At 34.9% G+C, this 19,518-nt stretch overlaps 2 protein-coding genes and 1 long non-coding RNA gene across 6 annotated transcripts; 2 read left to right on the top strand and 1 right to left on the bottom strand.

The window, feature by feature from the left end:
- The first annotated feature begins 1,131 nt into the window (after window positions 1-1,131).
- LOC140809810 (cysteine-rich receptor-like protein kinase 46) lies at window positions 1,132-3,894 on the top strand. Of its 2 annotated transcripts, none has more exons than XM_073167545.1 (8): window positions 1,132-1,580; window positions 1,789-2,116; window positions 2,229-2,360; window positions 2,477-2,604; window positions 2,684-2,894; window positions 3,010-3,244; window positions 3,315-3,465; window positions 3,554-3,894. In XM_073167545.1, exons 1-8 carry the CDS (start codon window positions 1,176-1,178, stop codon window positions 3,773-3,775), a joined length of 1,812 nt encoding a protein of 603 aa, XP_073023646.1. In that variant the 5' UTR covers window positions 1,132-1,175; the 3' UTR covers window positions 3,776-3,894. The 2 variants fall into 2 exon arrangements, with proteins under 2 accessions (XP_073023646.1, XP_073023653.1); XM_073167552.1 differs by having other exon boundaries at window positions 3,064-3,244.
- Window positions 3,895-10,661: 6,767 nt separating this feature from the next.
- Window positions 10,662-13,824, top strand: LOC140828690 (uncharacterized). Its single transcript, XM_073191632.1, has 4 exons — window positions 10,662-10,728; window positions 10,864-11,172; window positions 11,648-11,938; window positions 12,388-13,824. Exons 2-4 carry the CDS (start codon window positions 10,864-10,866, stop codon window positions 13,567-13,569), a joined length of 1,782 nt encoding a protein of 593 aa, XP_073047733.1. The 5' UTR covers window positions 10,662-10,728; the 3' UTR covers window positions 13,570-13,824.
- A 1,482-nt stretch (window positions 13,825-15,306) lies between these two features.
- LOC140828821 (uncharacterized) lies at window positions 15,307-18,515 on the bottom strand. 3 transcript variants are annotated; one of them, XR_012117368.1, is made up of 3 exons: window positions 18,364-18,515; window positions 16,613-18,241; window positions 15,307-16,106 (listed from the first exon to the last, which is right to left on the bottom strand). It is a non-coding gene; the product is annotated as an uncharacterized lncRNA (long non-coding RNA). The 3 variants fall into 3 exon arrangements; XR_012117356.1 differs by lacking the exon at window positions 15,307-16,106 and having other exon boundaries at window positions 16,353-18,241; XR_012117363.1 differs by lacking the exon at window positions 15,307-16,106 and having other exon boundaries at window positions 16,353-18,241; window positions 18,391-18,514.
- Window positions 18,516-19,518: the final 1,003 nt, after the last annotated feature.

Below are 19,518 nucleotides of genomic sequence, written 5' to 3' on the forward strand. Positions count from 1 at the left end.
GTTTTTTTTGTATTAACTAAAAACAGAATTTTTTTGTAATTTAATGATAAAGACATTGTTGTTTTATAAAAAAAAAAAAAAATCATGACATCAAAATTAGTTATTATAAATATCTCAATCTTAATAATATAATAATGTAACATCAAACAAATATTACAACAATAACTTAATTTTCTTTCTTGATGGGTTCTTTATTTCCCAAATATATCATGCATGCTTCAATATAGACAACCTTAAAACACCCATAATGTGAATGCAATGTCAAAATTTTAAAAATCTATGGTAGTTCAAGTGTCAAGTTTTAAGAATTGTACCACTAATAATGACAATATTTGTTGCTGCTTTCAACCTGATCTATTTGATTTTAGGAAATACTTCGACAATTTATGAAGTCAAATGCTCCCAGCTCCATTTCGGTTTTTGTTATATTATTTCTTGAATTCTTTGTAACTAAATTATCAAAATTGTTTTTTATACATTATTCTAAATAAATGAGGATATAAAATGAAAAAAAGGGGGGGGAAAGGGGACAAAGTGTTTTTCTTGATATTGGTGTGAAATACCCAACTTTCGACGCTGTAAGGACCTCATTTTATTGTAATTTTTTCATTTTTTTAAAAAAAATTGAATGTGAAATATATTTCTACCTTACAATTTAAGATGCTTTTGTAAAAAGTCTTGAGCAGATATGCTTAGTGGAATGGTTCGACCCCAAATCGGATCGAAACAGACCCATTAAACCAGGATCTGGTTCCCCATAACCCGTTCTGGAACTGCCCCGAATCATTTAGTGATGGATCATGAGGGTTTTTCACTTATGAATGTGATTCTGGTTCCGGATCGGATTCGAGGTCAAATTGCAAAAACAATTTGGTTATAGTCCTTTGGCTATTTTTTTTTTTTTTTTTTTTAAATTATAGCCTGTTGAGGATGAAGTATTTTTTTGTTAAATATATTTTGAGCAAAGTTTATTCATTATATTGGATTTTTTCTTGTGGAGACATGAAATACACGAGAAATTTATATATACCACGAATATATTCGACCTCCTAAATATAATAAAATTGTATAAAAGAGATAAACCAAAGTAGTGGAAGTGTTTTCTTACCTCTCTTTGTTGCACAGAAAACCTTTTATCATCCTTTGCTCAATGAAATGAGACAGAGATCTTTAAAATGCCGATCACCCTTATTTTCTTCATTGTCTGTTCTCTGATGCATGCAACAATGGAAGATCCTCGACTTCAGCTCGTTTTGAAGCGATGTGAGCAAAACATGGCGCAGAACGTCACGCAATTCAACGAGAACTATTCCAAGGTCATTGCATCAATGCAAGATGGAATGCTGGAAAACAAATTCGCCACGGGACAAGCGGGCTTACGCCCCAACCGCGTGTTTGTTCTGGCTCAATGCATGGAGGATTTGTCGAGAGAAGAATGCGAAACTTGTTTTACGTCCATTAAGACGCAGATTCCAGGCTGCCTCCCTCATATCAGCGCCCGTGTTTTCTATGATGGTTGCTTCATAAGGGTTGAAAACTACAGCTTTTTTCGTGAATCAATATCAAGATACGGTTATGAGGTGATTTCAGGATTACCCTTTATTGTTCTTGGATTTTTCGAAGAAATTGTGAAGTAGAACGTTACCAAATTCTGTGAAATTTCCGCATGGATGATATCAAATAGTTCAAACGGCCTAATTTTGCTTTCCTGTTCCTGTTCTTTTCCTCTTCTTGCATGATCTGATAATATGATTGTTTTCCAATTTTCGTTGCATGTCATCCCTAAAGACGAGATGTAGCGATGCCAAGGACATCCGCAGCCAGACTTTCAAGAATCTTGTGACACGAATGATGGATAAGTTAGTGCAGAAGGCACCAGAAAACCATGGGTATGCAGAAGGGCAAGAAATATCAGCTGGCTTAATATCGGCATATGGAATGACTAATTGCTGGAGAACTTTGAATGAAAGTTCATGCAGTGAATGCCTGACAAATGCTAGAATAGGAATCTTAAAATGCTTGCCCTCAGTTGAAGCACGAGTTCTGCATGTCGGTTGCTATTTACGTTACTCGGATTCCGAGTTTGTTAATAAGCCAGACTCATCCTCAAGCAAAGGTTAGTTATGCTCAGTTTAAGACATTACTTCGGTTTTTCGTTGAGTAGAAAGCTGCAAAATTTCATCCATTTATGGCATCAAAGGCTCTAATGTTTCAAATTTTATATGCAGATTCTGTTTTCTTTTTTCTTTCAGCAATTATCGGCTCGGTTGGGATATGCCTCACAGCGATTCTCGCAGGATATTTTGTGTCTACAACTATTTATGCGAAGCAATTCAGACAACATGAGAAACAAAAAATTGGTATGTAACATGTTAGGTTGGATTTTTTTGGCTGGCGTATCTCTTGGTTCTTTAAGCTATAACCTTGTCGAACAAATTTAAGCTTTACAATTCTCAAAGAATCCTGTGCTCTAAAGAAATGCAGATGGTGTCAGATACCATAAACAGAAGTTTGCAATTCAAGTACTCAACATTAGAAAAAGCTACAGAAAACTTCACTGACTCCCACAAGATTGGGCAAGGAGGATTTGGTGAAGTATTTCAGGTGTATATTTTTCTAGATTAGCCTTTGCTCTTGTGTATCGGCTAATGGACTCATTTCCTCTGTTTCCTTGAGGTATTAGGGTACCTTACAAGATGGCCGAGAAATCGCCATAAAACATCTGTTTCTAACAGAGAACACTCGAAATCAAGAAATTAGCAATGAGATAGACATTATAGGACAAGCCCATCATCCAAATTTGGTTCGGTTTCTTGGTTATTGCTTCACGTATACTGATGGATACCTCGTCTATGAATACCTTCCAAACAAAAGCCTTGACCTCATACTATTCGGTAAGCAAAACAGGATTGTATAATGTTGACTAAAGATCTTCTTTGGAAAAATAAAAAAGGTTGTTTTCTTTCTATTGATTACTCTGACCTTGTCTGTGATGCAAATGGAAGAAAGATCAAGAGAGAAAGAAGGAATTAACTTGGAAGAAAAGGCTTGGAATAATCACAGGCACTGCAGAAGGTCTTCAATATATGCACCAAGATTGCCAGGTCCAAATCATCCACAGAGACATAAAAGCAAGTAACATCTTGTTAGACATGAAGCTAAGACCAAAAATTGCGGATTTCGGTCTAGCAAGACTCAATTCAACAGATCAAATGGAGGGAATCCCCGCCATTGCAGGCACATTGTAAGCTTTTCTTTTTCTTTTCCTTACCATACTTCTCTTTCGAAATGACTTCTTATATATGTGTATGCAGCGGATACATGGCTCCCGAATACCTCGTCGAAGGGCGATTAACTGAAAAAGTAGACGTATATAGCTATGGGGTTCTTGTACTCGAAATAATAAGCGGCGAACGGAACAATAAATATCAGCATGATGACAGTCTAGACACGCTCGTCACCATGGTAATAATCATTCAAACAGCATAAAAAACTCTTCTTTATCATATGATTTGGTTTATATATTTATAAGGGTACTTGGGCAATAATGCAGGCATGGAAGCATTATCAAATAGATAAGGTGGCAAGTATAATAGATTCAATGCTTGGCATTGAAGCTTTCAATGAGGTGCAAAGAATTGTCGAGATTGCTTTGTTGTGTACTCAAGAATCGCCTGATTTGCGTCCGACAATGGGGAGAGTGGTCGAGTTTCTTGCTAAAAAGGAATTGATTTTGCCTGCTCCGACCAGGCCTCCCTTCGTGCAAGAATCTTAAAACTCATTTCTGTGTATGAAATCTTAAACGCTTTAGGGTCAAAATCAAGAAAGTGAGATTTAAAATTTTTGTACATATTATTTGTCGTGGTCGAGTACATATCATTCCATCTATTTTAATCCCGTACATCCTTTGATTTAATCACACTGCTTGGTTTGTGGGATGAGCGTTGGGGTGAAAATGACGGGTTTTGTTTAGAAGCAAAAAAAATCTATTGTAACTTTCAAATTTTTGTCATGGAAAAAAAAGACATTTAAATTTTATACACACTGTTGTAATATAATATCACAAAATAGTCTTTATAGTGAATGGTATAGTTTTGTACTAAAAAGTACTAATTATGTTGAGAAAAAGTGAAAAATTAAATTTTCTCAAAAATAAATGTTTAAAAGTAATTTCGAAAAATAAAGACAGATGTACCCGTAATAATTATTATTGATAGAAAAAAACATGATTATTGTTGTGAAAAAGTAAAAATTTATGATAAAAAGTAAAAATCTCAAACTCTCAAAATTTATCAAACTACACACTTTATAATATTTTTCTCTCTACTCAATTGTGATTTTCTTCACAAATGAGAGATCTATTTATAGAGTTTCATTACACATAATCCAAAAATAAAATACATCATTACCTACATCATCACACACAAATTTCTAACTTTACAACTCTTATTTTCAACATTCAAATATTCAACTATTACTTTTTCCATATTAAAATATATTATTTCAACACTCCCCCTTGTGATGATGATCATGATACGATGATGTCTTCATTACGTGTTTTGTACTGCCTCGTTAAAAATCTTACTTGAAAAAACCCATTGGGATAAAAACCATAGTAAGGGAAAAAGAGTGCAGTCACGTAAACTCCCCCTGATGTTGACATGAACAATTCTTCACAAATTTCGTAGATTGCGCATCCCAATATTATATATGTGCTTTCTGAATATTGACGTAGGAAATGCCTTTGTGAAGAGATCTGATGAGTTTTCACTTGATTGAATGTGACGAACATCAATACATTTATTCTTCTCAAGCTCCTTGGTGAATGCGAAGAACTTAGGAGGAATATGTTTAGTTCTGTCGCTTTTTATGTATCCTTCTTTCATTTGAGCAACACATGCAGCATTATCTTCATATAGTATCACAGGCTTCTCATCGAATGATAATCCGCATGAAATTTGGATATGTTGGGTCATTGATTTTAACCACACACATTCACGACTTGCTTCATGTAGTGCAATAATCTCGGCATGATTTGATGAAGTTGTTATGAGCGTTTGTTTCTGTGAACGCCAAGATATTGCAGTGCCTCCACGAGTAAATACATATCCAGTTTGGGAACGTGCCTTGTGTGGATCAGATAAGTATCCAGCATCAGCATAACCAATTATACTTGGATTAGCATCTTTTGAATACAAAAGTCCCAAGTCTGTCGTTCCTCGTAGATAACAGAATATATGTTTAATTCCGTTCCAGTGTCTCTTTGTTGGATATGAGCTAAATCTTGCCAACAGATTCACGGCAAAAGATATATCAGGCCTTGTACAATTTGTAAGGTACATAAGGGCACCGATGGCACTTAGATATGGTACTTCTGGACCAAGAATATCTTCATCATCTTCACATGGACGGAATGGATCCACGGAATGGATCCTTTTCTATGTTTAATGATCTAACAACCATTGGAGTACTTAAAGGATTTGCTTTATCCATATTAAAACGTTTAAGGATCTTTTCTGTATAATTTGTCTGGTGAACAAACATTCCACATTCTTTTTGTTCAATTTGTAAACCCAGACAATACTTGGTTTTTCCAAGATCCTTCATTTCAAATTCTTCCTTCAAGTATGACACAACTTCTTGAATTTCCTTATTCGTTCCAATGATGTTTAAATCATCAACATATACAGCAATAATTACGCATCCGGATGTTGTTTTCTTAATGAAAACACAAGGGCATATTGAATTATTTACATATCCCTTTTTCATCAAGTGATCACTTAGTCGATTATACCACATTCGACCTGATTGCTTTAACCCATATAATGATCTTTGTAATTTCACAGAATAACATTCCCTGGGTTTTGAACTTTGTGCTTCAGGCATCTTAAATCCTTCAGGGATTTTCATATATATATTACTATCAAGTGATCCATATAAGTAAGCTGTAACAACATCCATAAGACGCATTTCTAAATTTTCAGATACCGCCAAGCTAATCAAATACCGAAACGTAATTGCATCCATCACAGGAGAATACGTTTCTTCATAATCAATTCCAGGCATTTGAGAAAAACCTTGTGCAACAAGTCGAGCTTTATATCTTACTATTTCATTTTTCTCATTTCGCTTTCGAATAAAAACCCATTTGTATCCAACAGGTTTTACACCTTCAGGTGTAAGGACTATAGGTCCAAAAACATTACGTTTATTTAGCGAATCCAATTCAACCTGGATGGCTTCTTTCCATTTTATCCAGTCCTGCCGATTTTTACATTCACCAAAAGATTTTGGTTCATGATCTTCATTATCATTTATGATGTCGATTGCCACATTATAAGAAAATATATCATCAATTTCATCTATATCTTTTCGGTTCCATATTTTTCCAGTATTAATGTAATTGATAGAGATTTCATGATTCTCGTCAGTTTGTGGTTCTGACAGAACATTTGCATCATCATGTGTTTCTTCAGGAACATCATTCTCTATTTTGTAATAATCATGTGTTTCTTCAGAAACATCATTCTTTATTTTGTGATCATCGTGTTTCTCTATGAATTTTCTTTTTCGAGGATTTTTATCCTTGGAACCGACTGGCCTTCCACGCTTCAGGCGTTTAATGACATCATGAGTATCTTCCATTTGTTTCTTTGGAATTTCAATTCGAGCAGGGGCATTTGCAGCATGTATATATGATTTAGTTACCCCTTTTGTGTCTGCAAATGCATCTGGTATTTGATTTGCTATTCTTTGCAAGTGTACAATTTGTTGTACATCTTTTTCACATTGTTTTGTTCTTGGATCCAGATGTAACAATGATGATACATACCATGTAATTTCTTTTTCGGTATGTTTTTGTTCTCCCCCTAACATTGGGAAGATTTCCTCATTAAAATGACAATCAGCAAAACGTGCTGTGAACACATCTCCTGTCTGAGGTTCAAGATATCGAAAGATTGATGGACTATCATAACCGATATAAATTCCAACCTTTCTTTGAGGTCCCATTTTCTTTCGTTGTGGTGGTGCAATAGGCACATACACCATACATCCAAAAATTTTCAGATGAGAAATGTCTGGTTCTTTACCAAATGCAAGCTGCAATGGGGAGTATTTATGATATGCACTTGGTCTGATGCGAATTAATGAAGCAGCGTGTAAAATTGCATGTCCCCATATAGAAATAGGGAGCTTTGTTTTCATAATCATTGGTCTAGCAATCATTTGCAGACGTTTAATCAATGATTCAGCCAATCCATTCTGTGTATGTACATGAGCAACAGGATGCTCAACAATGATTCCCATAGACATACAATAATCATTGAAAGTCTGGGAAGTAAATTCACCAGCATTATCAAGTCTAATTTTCTTGATTGTATAATCGGGAAATTTATTCCTCAATTTTATTATTTGAGCAAGTAATCTTGCAAATGCAACATTTCGAGTTGACAATAAACATACATGTGACCATCTGCTGGAGGCATCAATCAATACCATAAAGTATCTGAATGGTCCACATGGTGGATGGATTGGTCCACAAATATCACCCTGAATACGTTCAAGAAACATTGGTGATTCAGTTTGGATTTTGACTGGTGATGGTCTTATAATAAGTTTTCCAAGAGAACATGCTTTACAATGAAACTTATTATTCTGAAAGATCTTCTGGTCTTTCATTGGATGACCATGTGTATTTTCTATAATTCTTCGCATCATTGTTGAACCAGGATGTCCCAATCGATCATGCCAATTGGTTAATATCGAAGAATTATTAACTACCATGTTTGATTCAATGGGACTTATATGTGTATAATGCAATCCAGTAGGGAGCATTGATAGTTTTTCAATCACATATTTCTTTCCTGATTTATATGTGATAAGACACATATATTTCTCATTCCCTTCATTCATTGTTTGAGTATCATACCCATGGGAATATATATCATTAAAACTCAACAAATTTCTTTTCGATTGTGGTGAATATAAAGCATCATTGATAAAAAAATTAGTACCATTAGGTAACAAAAATTGTGCTTTACCACATCCTTTAATCAAGTCTACAGGACCTGATATTGTATTCACCGTTGTTTTTGTTGGTTTTAGTTCCAAGAAATATCTTTTATCTCGGAGGATAGTGTGCGTTGTACCACTATCGGGTATGCAAACTTCAGCTTTGCTCATAGCATTATCCATATTTGTACTTCAAAAAAATATGCAATGAAATAAAATTACTGAAAATACATATGTAAATATAACACATATCATAATTATACAATAAAACATTATTACATGAATACATGAAAAATCAATTATTGTACATTTATATTCTACCATTAAATTGTTCATTTTCAGAGAAATCATTGAGAAAATCTGTAGCATCAAAATTGTTCATTTCTATCCCACCAACATGTTGATCATTTCCAGAGAAATCATTCATAAAATCACCAGCATCAAAATGAGTTGAATCACTCAAACGGTCACTGCGTTCAGTGAAGTTGGTCTCCTTTTCTTTCCCCTTTAATGATTCTTTATAAAGTTTACAAAGATGCTCAGGGGCTCGACAAACTTTGGACCAATGTCCTGGAGTACCACATCTGTAACAAGAACTTTCATATCTTTTTGAGTGATTTTCGTTAACACTTGTATTCTCATGATGCCTTTTCTGTGGATGGTTTGGGACGCTCTTTTGAGATGAGTTATAAAAATAACTATCTCTATTATTTTTAAAACCACGACCGCGTCCACGACCACGGCCACGTCCACGTCCACGTCCACGACCTCGACCTCGACCTCGACCAAAATCTTGTCTATGAATTTGATTTTGGTTCCGAGGTTTAAATTCATTTTTACTTACAGCATTTACTTCGGGAAATGCTGTTGATCCAGTGGGTCGGGACTGATGATTTCTCATTAATAGCTCATTGTTCTTTTCCGCCACAAGAAGACAGGCGATGAGCTCAGAATATCTCGCAAATCCACGTACTCTATATTGTTGCTGTAGAGTAATATTTGATGCATGAAATGTGGAAAATGTTTTTTCAAGCATCTCAGATTCTGTGACCTCATGTCCACAAAATTTTAATTGCGAGATTATTCTATACATCGCCGAATTGTAATCACTGAATTTTTTAAAATCTTGGAATCTCAGCGTGTTCCATTCATCCCGGGCGGTCGGAAGTATAACTTCCCTTATATGTTCAAATCTTTCTTTTAATCCCTTCCACAAAGCCATGGGATTTTTTTCAGTCAGATATTCACATTTCAATCCATCGTCGAGATGTCGACGCAAAAATATCATGGCTCTTGCCTTTTCTTGTGACGTGCATATGCCATTTTCTTTAATGGTCTCGCTTAGACCCAATGACTCAAGATGCATTTCTACATCTAGAGTCCATGGCATATAATTCTTTCCCGTGATGTCGAGCGCAATAAATTCGAGCTTTGTTAAATTTGACATGGTGGTACTAAAAAAAATTACGATGCATTTTATTAGTTAATAAATATTGCAATACAAAGTAACGGATAAACAACAAGTACAAGTATTTGTAAAAATAAAGAAAACACACGAGGAGGATATTCTCCGATAAATATAAGACTCGTGAGTATGATAACCAAAATAATTAAAAATATCCTTGAAAAAGCCATCTTCTTTTTTCTTCGAAAAATTTGATGATGAATAATTTTTAGAGAAGAAGAGAAAGTTGGAGTGATTGAATGTGTTTGTGAGATGATATTTATAGGGCAAAAACTAGCCGTTTGTTACCGTTTATGACCGTTGATGTACAAAAATAAATGTATGTATTTGTATAATTTTATGGTAATAATATGATGTATATAATATTAGACATGTTTAAATAATTATGTATATCATATCATAATATTATAATGAGTGTCATAATTTATTTTGTTTAAAAACCTTATAGGCTTTTATACTTGTCGTATCCCTTACCGAGAGTGTGGGATGTCGTCTTAACATCCTCCCAGGATTTATAACAAGTTTATGAAAAATTTATTTTTATTATTTCTAATAATAACATTATATTGTATATTAAATAAATACACAATAAATAAATAACAGTAAAATAAATATTATTACTTTTGTTACCTTTTTCTTCTGTTTGAAGCTTGGAATAGTATGTAGGACTTTTAGAGCTTCGTGCTGATAACGTGTTGTGAAAAAGTAAAAATTTATGGTAAAAAGTAAAAATCTCAAACTCTCAAAATTTACCAAACTACACACTTTATAATATTTTTCTCTCTACTCAATTGTGATTTTCTTCACAAATGAGAGATCTATTTATAGAGTTTCATTACACATAATCCAAAAATAAAATACATCATTACCTACATCATCACACACAAATTTCTAACTTTACAACTCTTATTTTCAACATTCAAATATTCAACTATTACTTTTTTCATATTAAAATATATTATTTCAACAATTATTGGTTTGTCTGAATGTCTCCTACTCTTTCTTTATTATTTGTAATCGATGATTCGCACAGAAAAAAATCTGACTATTATTCGAATTTGAGATAATATAAATTTGAGAGGAAGTTATATGTAATATTCAAAGTTAGTTAGATTTTTTGTAATAAATCTTATATAAAATATATGCAATCAACCCTCTTATTTATATATATATATATATAAATCGGACTCGAGTTTTCATAATATTAGTGCCCCTCACCGAGAAGTAACAGAGACTTGTAAATTCCGAAGGTTTGTCTTCCAATTCTTCGAATATTTCTCACCAAATATCCCAAATTTAAGCATCAAGCCCTAACCCCTTTTACCAATTTCAGTTTTTTTTTTTTTCACGATTATGTGACTTTATACGTTTGATTGTGTGCTTAGATGAATAGTAATGTGGCGTCGCAGTTCATGGACAAGCAGATCATGGACCTATCCAATTCTCAGACCACAGCCGCTACTATGAACAGCGGCGGCGGTAACAATGAATTTATCGATTTCATGAATCGTTCTGATGAGAAAAGAGATGGCATCGTCCCGAGCTACGATTTCATGCCGATTCTTCCCGGCGTTGGGTCGTCGTCTCCTCTTCCGTCGACGAATCACGTGTCTAAGTTTGATTCTGGTGTAGAAGATCCTTCTCTCAGGACCTGGAATTCGCTTGATTCAAAAATTAATGTTTCTTCAAACACAGTATTTTCTCTAACCCTTATTAGTTCCTATCTCTCTCCTTTTTTTAAAAGAGTGGGTGTTGGTTTGAATCAATCTGAATTATCTATATCGGATTCTTTGCCCTATTATGTTTTATTTTTTGAATTTAGAATAGGTGGATGGTAATAGCTTCCATAACGAGTAATCACTGCAGTTAGGTGGTATCGGCGGTTTTTCGATTGTTTAACTTGCTATTTGTGTGTATTTTGGAATTGTTATTTATGTTTTATTGTTGGATGTGTTGTTTTAGTTTTTTCTTTTTCCATCTTTTTGTGTGAATGGTGATTCTCTTTCGATTACATTGTCTGATTGGCTGTTCATCCTAAGGATTCTAGAGAACAAGTTGCTGCTTTTTTATGGGGTCTGTAGGTACAGGGAGACATGGACTTTGATCCTCCACGCATTTAATTCTTAGTCTAAATCTCACGAAAATTTTCTTTTTGGGTTGTTTGTTTAGAACCACAATTCTCTGGATATTGATGAGCCTGCCAAATTCGAATTGGGGCAGAGTCAAACACCTCTCAATGCATCTTTGAGTGCGTCTTTGGTTTCCGAGATTGATAAGACAGTGAAAAAGTACACAGATAATCTTATGCACACTATGGATGGTGTGAGTGCGAGGTTATCCCAATTGGAAACAAGGACTCGTAAGCTTGAAAATTCTATGGATGATTTGAAGGAGTCTGTTGGGAACAACCTTGGGGTCATCGATGGGAAACTGAGACAAATGGGCAATATTCTTCGAGAGGTACTTCTCTATATTTTCCTTTTTATATACATTTTTTAAGTGACAATAGGTACCGGTTTGTCATCAACTTATTTGATGACATGTGATTTGATATGTTAAATGACATTAACTTATGGTACTATAGAGTATAGCTTTTTTTATCTTCTCGATTGTGTGCTAAGTACACAGAGAAAGTTTAGATACTATTACATGTAATGAAATTAGTCAAAGATATTTGTCATCCAATCCTGCTTGATTCTGATCAATTTTTTTGTAAAACTAGTCAATGAATTAGAGAATTGGGTTCTCTTTTTGGTTTGGGGTACAGTACAATTTTCAATGTTTTACACAATATATCTGAGTGGAGACTTAGAGTTAAGAGTGTTTGGTCTAAACCTTTCCTTTTAGCATGTTAAAACTGTTTGATTAACTGTATGCAACGCTTTCTGGTTATTGTAATATATCTGCAGGTGCAAACTGGTGTACAGGCGATAAGTGAAAAACAAGAAAGAGTTGGTGAACTACCAGCTGCTAAGCTGCAGTCTCTGAATTTGGAACAAGTCGAGAGCCAAAACCTTGCACATACTGAACTGACCCAATCAGTTGCTTCTGCTAACCAGCAGTTCTCCACAGTTTCTCTTACACAGCCACCTCCAAGCTTCCCTCCACCGAATGCTCCACCGCCACCGCCACCACCACCACAACAAAATTCAGAGTCTCATGTTCAGTTTCCTAACCACTATTCACAAAACCATACTACTTCTGTTCCTCAGCAAGAATCTTATTTTCCTCCATCTGGCCAGACTCCCCAACAGCAGTATCAAGTACCTCCACCAGCCCTGCAGCACCAGCACCAGCACCAGCTTCAGCCGCCTCCACAACAGCACCAAAATCAGCCGCCTCCACCACAGCACCAACATCAGCCGCCTCCTCCTCGACCACAGTACTCTCAACCACCTCCGCCACAGCACCAACATCAGCCCCCTCCACCTCCTCAACCACACTCTCAGCCACTTCCACCTCCTCAACTACATCCCCCATTCTCTGCAATTAACACATCCCTACCTCAAACACAATTCAGTCATCACTCCGAAGAAACACTATATGGACCTACCCAAACTTATCCACCTGGCATTCGCCTACCTTCTCATCCCTCGGTCGGAGTTCCTCCCCCTCAACAATTATATAGTCTAATCCAAAATGCTTATGAGCCTCAATCTAGCAGGCCTATTCCAGGATATTCTCATCCATTTGGTCAATCAGCAGGTCATGTTGAACCATATCCTTACAGCAGCTCACAATCACAGTATGGTGGTAGTGACTCGCCAAGGAAACCACAGCAACCTCCTAACGCTGGCGGACCTGGTGGTGGAAGTGGTTATCCTCATCTACCTACTACTCGAATATTACCTCAAGCAATCCCTACTGCCTCTAATGTTGGTGGGTCTGGGTCTGGGTCTGGGTCTGGGAACAAGGTTCCTATTGATGATGTGGTTGAGAAAGTGACACATATGGGATTTCCAAGAGACCAAGTGAGGGCCACAGTCCGGAAATTGACAGAGAAGGGACAACCAGTAGATTTAAACGTGGTACTCGACAAGTTGATGAATGACAGTGAAGGCCAAGCTCCTCGGGCATGGTTTGGCCGGTAACTGATTCTGCTGCTTTATGCTGGTGTAACCATGAATTCACTTGTTTCTGGGCTATCTGGAAAAGACAAACTTGTTCCTGTTTTGATCCATCTATGTCTGGCTTTTTATTTTCTCATGTTTTTTGTTAACAGAGCTTGTTGTGCAAAATTTCTTCTTGTGTTTGATTTGTATTTTTTTAGTATATTTATGTACATTATACGTTCCTTACGATCTTTATCTGCATTTGAGCATCAATGAAGAAACCTACAAGTCGTCCATCTTGTGTTTTTTACAACATTTCTTCTTTACTAGCTCAAATTTATCCAACCCTTGGTAAAAAAACATTCAATTTCAAGCTCCTGGATGGACCCAATTGAAGCTTCCAGGGCAAGCATCCTTCGGCCCGTTGTAATATTTATGGACGTCATATTCAATTTGTTAGCAAATTAGACTTGTAATTGATACCCAACGACATCCATCTCAACAAGAAAATTTTGGTCATAGCGGTTTAGGTTAAACGGAACCTCTTATTTGGATTGTGTTCCACGATCTGAACGAAAGGAGTACCATATTGAAGATCTAGAACGGAATTGTGTCATTCAAAGGAGTTTGCAAGTTTGTCACTTCTGATTAATAATCTGTTTTGGGTTACGAGGACAGTAAGAGAGAGGTTGATAGATTCTCACTCCTTCATTTACTTGATAGCTGCACCACTTGTTGAAATGTTCAAAATTTTGCTTGCCAACTGATGGGAAATGCAAATTGTGGTTTCATGAGAAAATGGGTAATAAAAACATGGAAATTTTCCTTCAATTTATAGCTAACATGGCTTATTGTTTAGCTTCGACACACTAATGATCGCAATTTATATGGATTGTTACATTCTTACATTCTATCTGTGCATACCACCTTTCAATATGTTGACCGGGGGCATTGTCAAACGAAAGGCATATTATACCATGTTTGCAAAATTTTCAGAGAGTACATTTATATTTTTGGCTGCATGCCTTCATCACATCTCAGAGGTTCAGCTGATGAAAATATATTTGCAAAAACTTGTCAGAAAAATATAAAATTTTCAGTCTAACATTGAAGTGGCAGCAACTGACAAACCCGGGGTTAGTTTGTGGGTTTATTTTTAAAGAAAAATTTATTTTCTTGGGGAATAAAGAAGTAGAACAAAAAGTCCAGCTGCACTAGAATGAGATTGTTGTCATGGTACTTGATCTACCCTTCCAATCCATGAAAATGCATATCCGTTGGAGAAGGAAAAGTTGATCCGACAAAAAGAGAGCGAATTCAGAATGAAATAAGAACTTTATGCAGAAGAATGTTAGCAGGCTAAAGAAAAGGTCTGGATTCTCCATAGAAGAAATTTATTAAATTGTTCAGTTTGTCATGGAACAATTGGCCTCGGTTTCTTACTTGACCTGTGTCAGGCCATATGGTGAAAACATAACACATATACAAGTACAGTGTTCAACATATTTTACTATTTAACTAAGTATATTAACTGCTTGGTTCGACGTTTTTTCTCAACTAACTTTGATCGGTCACGTGTATTTCATATAGTGACTTCCATATACGTCTTCTATTAAATGATAAACGCAAAGTAGATTGATGAGAACATCGGCAGAAAAATAGCAGTTCATGACAAGAGTAAAGCACATGTATCTGATTATTCAGATAGACTCCCAGCAGAATAATATTCGAGCACTTCAGGTTTTCCACCTGGGGAAAAGATGATGTCATATTCTCAGATTAGAGCTTTCATGGCCAAGAGAATTGAAGAGTAGATCATATATGGGTTGTGCATACATGACCTTGAAAGAACAAGGTATATATGTGCGCATTATTGTTCTCAATATTGTTATTCAGGTTCAACCTTCAATGTAATTGAACATGGCCAAATATGTACCATGCAAAAACCATTCAACGAAATAAGAAAAATAAAATGATAGATATAGAAACTTGGAAGATGGAGAAAAGGTCACGTAGCAGTAAATCCAAATATATAAATGCAATTTTGTTGTGGAAGACATACAGCGCTTACCCCAAACAACACAAGTCATTGTAATAAATGTCATAAAAGCTCAACGTCCCCCAAATAACAAAAGCGGCAAACAGTGAACGATAACTAGTAACTTGCAATGTTATGAGTGAGAGCAATAACTAAATTCATATAAAAACTACTTTACCATTGTGTGCACATCACAAATAACTAATACTTTTTGAGTCACATAGTAACTCTATTATTTCATGCTCATTTATCATAACTAGCGGACGACGTCACGACGTACACGTAACAAAATAGTTAACGTATGTGAATTTTTATGGTTAACAGGTTAGGTTGATTCAGAATCAATTCAGAACCAAAAGTTCAATTCAATAACTATTTGACCATAATACAACTTTTATATCAAGTAATAAATGTTGTTCAAAATAGATACAGTTTTGCAACTCAATGGTACAGGTAATCACACACATCTTCATATGATATTGTCCTAAATAGCTGCTAATATATGTCCTAAATAGCTGCTCATTGTCTTCATCATCAGCTGTACCATCATTACATAAATTCAGATCTGTTTTGCCAGTTGTTTGAGAAAATAATGAATAAACGATAACATTTACCATAAAAACCTATATGGCAGGTCCCCATACAATGAAGCATGAATTTCTGACAGGTGTTGATATCATTATGTTAACCCGTTAGAGTCAATTCTCAGGCTTTACATGTTCATACATAGGGAGCATGAATGAAATTTCCAAAAGTTTGGAAATGTTACCATGCCATAGTGCATAAAAAATAAACCATCTCATTTGGTTCGCTTTGTTATTATTTTTTAATAACCAAAAATGGAGTCGATGTTTTATTTTTCTAGTACACCCCTGATAGAAATATAATTTGAAAATGTCAAGGTTCTCTCCTAGGTATGGGAAACACATTCACCATTACATTCCTTTCCAGATTAAAAAAAAATGTAATTTCAACAACATTTCAAATCATCTTTTCGCAACACAATCAATCACCTAATCAGAGTAGATATGAGTGAAGGCAAACCAGATTTTGAATGAAGAGGCAACGAATGATCAAAATCTCCAGCCAACTCTGCCTTTGATCAATTAGTCCATGTTCTTGTATCTTTGACCTTTATATCAGCTTCAGAAGCTGCATCAATCCCAAGTTCTTTGATCAGAAACTCGATATCATCCCTCTGCTCAACATCTCAAGCATCAGATTCATCATCAAACTCCCCAATAATGACATCATTCTTAGCATTACTCATTGGAAATTCATCAATTTCCTTATTCTGTGGTATCGGATCAAACCAACCAGTCCAGCCACCCTCGTCGGCTGTTGTTGAGGTCTCTTCACTGATAAGTCTCTGCCTCTGTTCTTCTTTCTCTAGCCATGTTGAACATCCAAATGCACCATCTTCTCCTATTTTGGCACCCAAAGTGTTCAATTATATTTTGCAAATGGTTGACTTTCTGCATAAACATCGGACATTCATCTTCTTCCAAAACAGGAAATAATTTTTTTCATTAATTCCTCCGGACTAACAGCAACCAAAACTCCACCTCCAACCCTCAAGAGTCAACAGCAGTCACTTCACTTCACACATCCCACTCTTAACATTCTCTACCACTCAACGGTATCTAGACAGCAATGTATGAATCCTTTGCACTTTATACTCTGTTGTGGAAGAAAGTGCACATGACTTAAATCTATATTAGAATATATTTATAAAAGAAGGTGTAGTTAGATTTATATCATGTGCACTTTCTTTTCTTAAAATTTCCAAGTGGTCCAAAGAGACTTCATCATATCTTGTTTTATTCTATAATTTGAATGCATTCCAAACCATCACTGAAAAAACATGTTTTGCAAATGCACATATGCGTAAATGATTCAGCATAGAGCAAAATAAATTTTCTTTGTAATGCAACCACAAAACATATTTCGCAAAACCCAATTTAACCAATGTAAATGAAGAAATCAGATGAACAAAATTCCAGAAAGAGGAGAACTCATAAAGTAACGACCAAAAGTTTCAATTTTTCGTTGAAGTATAAAAAATAAGCATATGGATAAGAGATGTAAATAATTTTCAAGTGGTATATAATGGGTCAATGCCTATAACTACACAAAAAATAATCCTCACAAATAAAAATAAATACAGCGCATATTTCTATATATATAAAAAAACATGGATACAAATTAGAAAATATTTGAGACTCGTAAATATGAAACAAGAAGAATAAAGAAACACACTAATGTTTTATTCAGAAAAATGGTCATCAAACAATCCAAATACCGAAATATTAACAAACATGTCCAAGAGCCCATTAAGAAAACATCGAACGGCTGCACTGCATTACATATCTACTTGAAATCACAAAATAACAAAAAGAAAATAATTCACTACTAAAAAACAAAAAACAAAAAAAAAAAACACAACTATTATACAATAAAATTAAAAATGAACACAGCAGATTGTTTAAAAAAACACCGCCACAACAGAAAACCCAAAACAATCACCAACATAAAAACATAGAAAATGCCTGCCACGATCGGATTTTTCCGGTCATGTTTCAATGTGTAAGACAAGACTACGTTAGATTCAGTTCCACTCTTATTGTCGTTTTGCCCCTTTATCCACCCTCAAGAAGAAGGCTTTTCCTCTTCCTAAATCCATACAGAGACGATCACATTCCAGACAACCAAAAAAATAAAAATGAAAAAGAAACAAATAATTCACACACTCAGTTTGGATAATAAAATTTCCTTTCACCACCTAGAAAAACAACCATGCAGGAGAAATTCAATGAAATTACCTTGAAAAGTTCAGTAAGCTTGCTTGCCATCTCAAGATTTGACAAATTGGCTGGAATCTTATTCTTCTCGCAGAGAACCTGCAGTTCCTCTGCGCATCATGCTTCGAAAATCCATCTCAAAAAAACTGATGGAACACAAATCAAGTCAAGATTTTGCTACAACATTAGGAAAAAAAATAACATATCTAAAAACTAAGCAAAATAAAAACCGTGAAGGAAAAAATGTGCATGGCTTCAGAGTTGAATTTGTTTGATGTTCCTTTTAACCGTGATATCTTCTTGGTGATATACTGCTGAATTTTTTTTGAATTTTTTAAACAATGGTTTTCCAGAATTTCAACACTATAATTCAAAATTCCCAAAAGATAAAAGGATAAAAACAAACCAACCCTAAGCTTCTCCAACGTACCTCCACAACATCAATAAAACATTATAATATGAAATATCACACAATTTACTAAAAACCCTAAATATTTAATCACAGCCCAGTAATTCAATTAGATGATGAATTAAACAAATAATAAAATAATATGTATAAATAACATATCAGTTATATCTATAGCTTCATATTCCATAGAAAGACGGTTCCAAAACGATTCTCAAATTTCCTCAATCCGACAGAGATATATTCGTTAAAAATAATTTGTTTTCTTCGAAAAAATTGGAAAGAACACCGATACAGAATTTGAAGCGAAGGTTTAAAACCTTGGAGCACCGAAAATCGAAATGCGTTTGTATGGATGTGAACAGTTGAAAAAGATGATGAGAACATGGAGCGAGGAAAGGAAAATGAGCCTGAGATGTTTCTCAAACGTGGAGAACGAATCCGGTAAACGTAAAAAATAATACATTTCAGTTTTACATTATAATTTTGATATATGAACTAAAAAATAAATTAAAAAAAAATAAAAAAGACCCAAACAAAAATTGAACCTACAACTTCATGATTAAGAAACATAGGTTTTATCCACTAAACTACATGTGACTTGCTTTTATTCTTTAACACTTTATTAATATATATAATTAGTAATGTAGAGAGTGGAGGTGAAGGGTATTTAAGATATTTTAAAAAACAGACCAAGGAAGTTACTCTAACCTACTCAGCCTTAATAAATAGTAAGAGAAGTA

This window comes from Primulina eburnea, chromosome 1, assembly GCF_022965805.1.
Source record: "Primulina eburnea isolate SZY01 chromosome 1, ASM2296580v1, whole genome shotgun sequence".
NCBI classification, from domain to species: domain Eukaryota; kingdom Viridiplantae; phylum Streptophyta; class Magnoliopsida; order Lamiales; family Gesneriaceae; genus Primulina; species Primulina eburnea.

What these genes read in the sequence shown, in the direction of transcription:
- LOC140809810 (XM_073167545.1), top strand. Translation starts at nt 1,176, where the DNA reads ATGCCGATCACCCTTATTTTCTTCATTGTCTGTTCTCTGATGCATGCA. An exon ending in TATCAAGATACGGTTATGAG is followed by an intron (nt 1,581 to 1,788) that starts GTGATTTCAGGA and finishes TCATCCCTAAAG; the next exon opens with ACGAGATGTAGCGATGCCAA. An exon ending in CCTTGACCTCATACTATTCG is followed by an intron (nt 2,895 to 3,009) that starts GTAAGCAAAACA and finishes AATGGAAGAAAG; the next exon opens with ATCAAGAGAGAAAGAAGGAA.
- LOC140828690 (XM_073191632.1), top strand. Translation starts at nt 10,864, where the DNA reads ATGAATAGTAATGTGGCGTCGCAGTTCATGGACAAGCAGATCATGGAC. An exon ending in TTAATGTTTCTTCAAACACA is followed by an intron (nt 11,173 to 11,647) that starts GTATTTTCTCTA and finishes TTGTTTGTTTAG; the next exon opens with AACCACAATTCTCTGGATAT. An exon ending in TGGGCAATATTCTTCGAGAG is followed by an intron (nt 11,939 to 12,387) that starts GTACTTCTCTAT and finishes ATATATCTGCAG; the next exon opens with GTGCAAACTGGTGTACAGGC.